The sequence below is a fragment of the Salvelinus alpinus genome, chromosome 5 (assembly GCF_045679555.1).
Source record: "Salvelinus alpinus chromosome 5, SLU_Salpinus.1, whole genome shotgun sequence".
In the NCBI taxonomy this organism is placed as follows: Eukaryota; Metazoa; Chordata; class Actinopteri; order Salmoniformes; family Salmonidae; genus Salvelinus; species Salvelinus alpinus.
In genome coordinates this window covers 6669260-6676396 of record NC_092090.1, presented here as the reverse complement: position 1 = coordinate 6676396, position 7137 = coordinate 6669260, and the positions used below count along the sequence as shown (strand labels likewise).

Genomic DNA, 7137 nt, shown 5'->3' with positions numbered 1-7137 from the left:
ACCAACCTCAGAGCCCTGGGTCTGGACACCAAGCTCAGAACCCTGGGTCTGGACACCAAGCTCAGAACCCTGGGTCTGGACACCAACCTCAGAACCCTGGGTCTGGACACCAACCTCAGAACCCTGGGTCTGGACACCAACCTCAGAGCCCTGGGTCTGGACACCAAGCTCAGAACCCTGGGTCTGGACACCAACCTCAGAACCCTGGGTCTGGACACCAAGCTCAGAACCCTGGGTCTGGACACCAACCTCAGAACCCTGGGTCTGGACACCAAGCTCAGAACCCTGGGTCTGGACACCTTACAGTCTGAGGCCGAGCAGTTGCCATACCAGGCAGTGATGCAACCCGTCAGGATGCTCTCGATGGTGCAGCTGGAAAACCTCTTGAGGATCTGAGGATTCATGCCAAACCTTTTCAGTTTCCTGAGGGGTAATAGGCTTTGTCGTGCCGTCTTCGTTACTGTCTTGGTGTGCTTGGACCATGTTAGTTTGTTGGTGATGTGGATGCCAAGGAACTTGAAGCTCTCAACCTGTTCCACTACAGCCCGGTTGATAAGAATGGGCAGCTCGGTCCTCCTTTTCCTGTAGTCCACAATCATCTCCTTTGTCTTGATCACGTTGAGGGAGAGGTTGTTGTCCATGCACCAGACGATCAGGGCTCTGACCTCCTCCCTATAGGCCGTCTCATCGTTGTCGGTGATCAGGCCTACCACTGTTGTGTCATCGACAAACTTAATGATGGTGTTGGAGTCGTGCCTGGCCGTGCAATCATGAGTGATCAGGGAGTACAGAAGGGGACAGAGCAGGCACCCATTGAATGGCCCCCGTGTTGAGGATCAGCGTGGCGGATGTGTTGTTCCCTACCCTTACCACCTGGGGGCGGCCCGTCAGGAAGTCCAGGATCCAGTTGCAGAGAGAGCTGTTTAGTCCCAGGTCCTTAGCTCTGTGATGAGCTTTGAGGGCACTATAGCTGTAGTCAATGAATAACATTCTCACATAGGTGTTCCTTTTATCCAGGTGTGAAAGGGCAGTGTGGAGTGCAATAGAGATTGCATCATCTGTGGATCTATTGGTGCGGTATGCAAATTGGAGTGGGTCTAAGGTTTCTTGGATAATGGTGTTGATGTGAGCCATGACCAGCCTTTTAAAGCATTTCATGGCTACAGACGTGAGTGCTACGGGTCGGTAGTCATTTAGTCAGCTTACTTTAGTGTCCTTGGGCACAGGGACTATGGTGGTCTCCATGAAACATGTTGGTATTACAGACTCAGACAGGGAGAGGTTGAAAATGTCAGTGAAGACTCTTGCCAGTTGGTCAGTGCATGCTCGGATTACACGTCCTGGTAATCCGTCTGGCCCTGCGGCCTTGTAAATGTTGACCTGTTTAAAGCAGAGCGTGATCCCACAGTCATCCGGAACAGCTGATGCTCTCATGCATATTTCAGTGTTACTTGCCTGGAGTTGAGCGTAGAAGTTATTTAGCTCGTCTGGTAGGCTAATGTCTCTCGGCAGCTCTTGGTTGTGCTTCCCTTTGTAGTCTGTAGATAGTTTGCAAGCCTTGCCACATCTGACGAGCGTCGGAGCCGGTGTAGTACGATTCAATCTTAGTCCTGTGTTGACGCTTGCTTGTTTGATGGTTTGTCGGAGGACATAGCGTTTTTTTTTTACAAGCTTCCTTGAAATTGGCAGCTCTACCCTTTAGCTCAGTGCGAATGTTGCCTTCAATCCATGGCTTCTGGTTAGGGTATGTACGTACAGTCACTGTGGGGACAACGTCCTCGACGCACTTGTTGATAAAGTCAGTGACTGATGTGGTGTACTCTTCAATGCCATTGGAGGAATCCTGGAACATATTCCAGTCTGTGCTAGCAAAACAGTCCTATAGTTTAGCATCTGCTTCATCTGACCACTTTTGCTTGTAAGCAGGAATCAGGAGGATGGAATGATGGTCAGATTTGCCAAAAGAAGGGCAAGGGAGTAAAGGTGGTCAAGATTTTTTTCCCATCTGGTTGCACATTTAACATGCTGATAGAAATGAGGTAAAACTGATTTAAGTTTCCCTGCATTAAAGTACCCGGCCACTAGGAGCGCCGCCTGAAAACTCTGTATGTACTGTAGATAGTTTGGTCTACAGTTTATCATGCGATACTTTACCTCAGGCGAGCAAAACCTTGAGACTTCCTTAGATATCGTGCACCAGCTGTTGTTTACATATATGCATAGGCCCCGCCCCTTGCCTTACGGCTGCTCTTCTATCCGACCGATAGAGTGTATAACCCGCAAGCTGTCTGTTCATAACCCTCCCGTTGTCTCGGCGGGTCAGAGTGACCACGGGCAGTTCCGAGTTGATTGCCCGTGTCTGTGTGTGGGTCAGAGGGACCCCGGCAGCGTTAGCAAGGTGTATGTTGTAACCCTCCTGTCCCTGTGTGGGCGGGGTCATAGTGACGTCAGAGGGGTCAGAGTGACCCCGGCAGCGTTAGCAAGGTGTATGTTGTAACCCTCCTGCCCCTGTGTGGGCGGGGTCAGAGTGACCCCGGCAGCGTTAGCAAGGTGTATGTTGTAACCCTCCTACACCTGTGTGGGCGGGGTCAGAGTGACCCCGGCAGCGTTAGCAAGGTGTATGTTGTAACCCTCCTGTCCCTGTGTGGGCGGGGTCATAGTGACCCAACACTACCACCTGCTGGATACTAGTCAAAGGTCCTGCCCCAAAATTGACACGCGCCAAATTTCGGGCAAGGGCCCTGTGTCGAATACGGCCCTCTGTCCCCCGAATACGGCCCTCTGTCCCCGTGTGAGTTTGGATATCGATTCTAAAAACGCCCCCCTCCAAACTACCTTCCCTTGGTTGTGGATATTGTGCCTTTTGGGTATGGCTGTTGTTACACAACCTTCCCCCTTGCCTCGGCGGGTCAGAGTTACCCCCGGCCAAGCTTTACGAGTTGATTTCCAGTGTCTGTGTGGGTCAGAGACATCCCCGGCAGCGTTAGCAAGTATGTATGTTGTAACCCTCCTACCCCTGTCTGGTGCCGGGTCAGAGTGACCCGGGCCCTGTGTTAGGAGTCGTTCCCCTCTGTCTGGGCCGGGTCAGAGTGACCCTGTCAGGGACCAGTTGTCCCCGACAACTCAGTGCACCACGACCTCGGCGCTATCACACTGGGAGGCCAGCCGGATGGGCGTACCGGATGGGACCGAAGGGCCGAAGGGCCGAAGGAGCAGGCAGGCAGGGCCGACCACGCGCCTCGTCCATTCGCGCGCCTCGTCCCATTCACGTGGCCACCGTAAGCAGGGCGTAGAGAGGCTACTAATATTGTCAGGAAGAAGAAGAAGAAGATGAGGACGAGGACGACGACGACGAGGACGACGACAAGGAGGAATACGACCCCGCCGAGCGTGAGCCCTCCGCCTACGACTGTAAGCAGGGCGTAGAGAGGCTACTAATATTGTCAGGAAGAAGAAGAAGAAGAAGACCAAGAAGAAGAACAAAAAGAAGAAGAAGATGAGGACGATGATGAGGACGACGACGAGGATGATGACGACGACGAGGAATACGACCCCGCCGATCGCGAGCCCTCCGCCTACGACGCCTCGCAGTCCTGGTTTCAGCGCGGCTCAGGTCCTGGAACAGATATCCTCCAGCGTCGACCAAGAAGACGAAGAAGACTACTGCGATTCCGAAGAGGAGGACGTTTCGGAAGATGAAGACGGCGAGGAATACAACCCCGAGCGCGACGCGGACGACTACGAAAACGACTCGGCCTCGCGGTCGTGCTCCTCTTCGGAGGAAGAGCGAGAGGAAGAGCGAGAGGGAGAGCGAGAGGGAGACGCGGCCGCTGCCCGAGAGCGAGACAGAGAGCCAGACAGAGAGCGAGACAGAGAGCGAGAGCCAGAGCGAGAGCGAGAAAGAGAGCCAGAGCGAGACAGAGCCAGAGAGCCAGAGCGAGAAAGGGAGACGTTGCTGTCAAAAAACGGCAAAATCAAATGGTCCTCCGCGGCCTATCGCGGCCTGGACCGGCCCCGCGCCATCCGCCGGCCCTGCCCCGCCGTGACGCCGGGCCCAACGGCCTACGCCGCGTCGCGAGCGATCGACATCGCGTCCGCCTTCCGGCTGTTTGTCACACCGGCCATAGAAAGGATAATCGTGGACATGACGAATCTGCAGGGGGTGAGAAAATACGGCGACGGCTGGCGACCCATGGACTCCACCGACCTGCGCGCCTACGTAGGGCTGCTGATCCTAGCCGGCGTCTACAGGTCCCGAGGCGAGGCAGCGGCCAGCCTGTGGGACGCCGAGAGCGGCAGGACCGTGTTTCGCGCCACCATGCCGCTCAAGGTGTTTCACAAGTACTCGAGGCTGCTGCGATTCGACGACCGCCAGTCGAGACCCGCGAGACTCGCCACCGACAGACTGGCGGCCGTAAGAGAGGTGTGGGACCTGTGGGAGGAGCGGCTGCAGGCCCTCTACAACCCGGGGCCCGAAGTGACGGTGGACGAACAACTGGTCCCGTTCAGAGGTAGCCGTCTATGTATCTGTGTTTTTGTACGTGTAAGCGTAGAGAGCACGGGCAGTCTATGTATCTGTGTTTTTGTACGTGTAGCATAGAGAGCACGGGCGGTCTATGTATCTGTGTATGTACGTGTAGCTTAGAGAGCACGGGCAGTCTATGTATCTGTGTTTGTACGTGTAGCATAGACAGCGTGTAGCATAGAGAGCGGTAGCAGTCTATGTATCTGTCTATGTATCTGTCTATGTACGTGTAGCATAGAGAGCACGGGCAGTCTATGTATCTGTGTTTGTACGTGTAGCATAGAGAGCGGTAGCAGTCATTGTATCTGTGTTTGTACGTGTAGCTTAGAGAGCACGGGCAGTCTATGTATCTGTCTATGTACGTGTAGCATAGAGAGCACGGGCAGTCTGAGCACAGGCAGTCTATGTATCTGTCTATGTACGTGTAGCATAGAGAGCACGGGCAGTCTGAGCACAGGCAGTCTATGTATCTGTGTATGTACGTGTAGCATAGAGAGCACGGGCAGTCTATGTATCTGTCTATGTACGTGTAGCATAGAGAGCACGGGCAGTAGTAGCACGGGCAGTAGTAGCAATCGGCAGTAGTAGCAGCAATCGGCAGTAGTAGCACGGGCGGTAACGTAAACGCAGTGCGCCCCGATGGTGAGCCAGTAACGATGACGCTGCTAATCTCCTCTCCCTCTCCTCTCCCTCCCCTCTCCCCCCCCGCCGAAAGGACGCTGTCCTTTCCGACAGTACATTCCCAGCAAGCCGGCCAAATACGGCATCAAGTCGTGGGTGGCCTGCGACGCCAAGTCCAGCTACGCTTGGAAGATGCAGGTGTACACCGGCAAGGCGGCCGGCGGAGGCCCCGAGAAGAACCAGGGCGCGCGCGTCGTCCTCGATCTGACCGAGGGACTGCCGGCCGGTCACAACGTCACGTGTGACAATTTCTTCACCTCCTACGAACTCGGGCAGCGGCTCCTCGAGAGGGACCTCACCATGGTGGGCACGGTGCGAAAGAACAAGCCCGAGCTCCCTCCCGCGCTGCTCCAGTCCAAGGGCAGACAGGTCTCGTCCTCCAGGTTCGCCTTCACGCCCACCGCCACTCTAGTGTCCTACCTGGCAAAGAGAAACAAGAACGTGCTGCTTCTGAGCACGCGGCACGCGGAGCCCGACGTTAGCGATCGCCGAGACCGGAAGCCGGCCCTCATCCTAGACTACAACTGCAACAAGGGCGGCGTGGACAACCTAGACAAGGTGGTCGGGACCTACAGCTGCAGACGGATGACCGCCCGCTGGCCCCTGGTCATCTTCCACAACATCCTCGACGTGTCCTCCTACAACGCCTTTGTCATATGGCGAGAGATCAACCCCGACTGGATGCCTGGGAAGCGGAACAAGAGGAGGGTGTTCCTGGAGCAGCTCGGAAAGGCGCTCGTGAAGCCCCAGATCCAAAGAAGGCAGCGTCTCCCCCGCACCGAAGCCGCGTCCGCACTTGTCAAAGTCCTACGGGGCGAGCGTGTATCCGCCGACGAGGCTCGTCCGCAAGCCCGGGAGCGAGCCGCCGCCGCCGCCCCGCTGGGGGCGAGTAAGAGGAAGAGGTGTCAGCTCTGCCCACCCAAGAAGGACGCCAAGACACACACCGCGTGCTGCAGGTGTAAGAAATACATTTGCAAAGGCTGTTCACACCCATACTGTCACACTTGTGCCCACTGGGCCTTTAGCCAAGACGGGACAGGATGACCCGGGGGGGGGGGGGACACTGTGTGCTAGGCATAATAGGAGGACAACGGGAGGGTTAATGTCGTCGTTCGGCCACGACTCGGTGAAACATAAGATATTACAGTTTTTAATGTCCCGTTGGTAGGATATACGTGCTTTCAGTTCGTCCCATTTATTTTCCAGCGATTGAACGTTAGCTAGCAGGACAGAAGGCAAAGGCAGATTTGCCACTCATTTCCTGATCCTCACAAGGCAGCCCAATCTTTTTACGCGAAATCTCAGTTTCCTTCTCCAGCGTATGCCTGGAATCTGGGCCTGGTCAAGTGTCTGTAGTATCTCCTTCCCATCCAACTCATTAAAGAAAAACTCTTTGTCTAATCTGAGGTGAGTAATCTCAGTTCTGATGTCCAGAAGCTCTTTTCGGTCATAAGAGACGGTAGCAGCAACATTATGTACAAAACAAGTTACGAACAAAGCGAAAAAACAAACAAAATAGCATGGTTGGTTAAGAGCCGATAAGATGGCAGCCATCACCACCGGCGCCATCTTCCTGCAGCAACTTCCTGTATACCATGTGTATCCCGTACATAGGACTAATACAACTTGAAACTTAATTGATTGATAGAGAACAGACAGTACTAAAGGCTCTGTCTGCGTTCATAACGGTACCCTATTACCTATATAGTGCCTATTGGGATCTGGACCAAAGTAGTGCTCTATGTAGGGAATAGGGAGCCATTTGGGACTATGGAGCCATTTGGGACTATGGAGCCATTTGGGACTATGGAGCCATTTGGGACTATGGAGCCATTTGGGACTATAGAGACATTTGGGACTAGGGAGCCATTTTGGGATACAAACATTGCACTTTATGATGAGTGTTTCGTTTAGGACAAACCATTTGCCTC

General features: G+C 54.4%; 1 protein-coding gene across 1 annotated transcript; it reads left to right on the top strand.

Annotated features, from left to right (window-relative positions):
* The first annotated feature begins 3169 nt into the window (after nt 1–3169).
* LOC139575151 (piggyBac transposable element-derived protein 4-like) lies at nt 3170–6250 on the top strand. The gene is made up of 3 exons (XM_071400154.1): nt 3170–3278; nt 3420–4511; nt 5241–6250. Exons 1-3 carry the CDS (start codon nt 3170–3172, stop codon nt 6248–6250), a joined length of 2211 nt encoding a protein of 736 aa, XP_071256255.1.
* The last annotated feature ends 887 nt before the right edge of the window (nt 6251–7137 follow it).

Excerpts from the sequence above, each read along its gene's own strand:
- LOC139575151 (XM_071400154.1), top strand. The coding sequence starts at position 3,170 with ATGGGCGTACCGGATGGGACCGAAGGGCCGAAGGGCCGAAGGAGCAGG. Across the intron at positions 3,279-3,419 it reads GTCCCATTCACGTGGCCACC|GGCGTAGAGAGGCTACTAAT; the intron begins GTAAGCAGGGCG and ends GACTGTAAGCAG. Across the intron at positions 4,512-5,240 it reads ACAACTGGTCCCGTTCAGAG|GACGCTGTCCTTTCCGACAG; the intron begins GTAGCCGTCTAT and ends CCCCGCCGAAAG.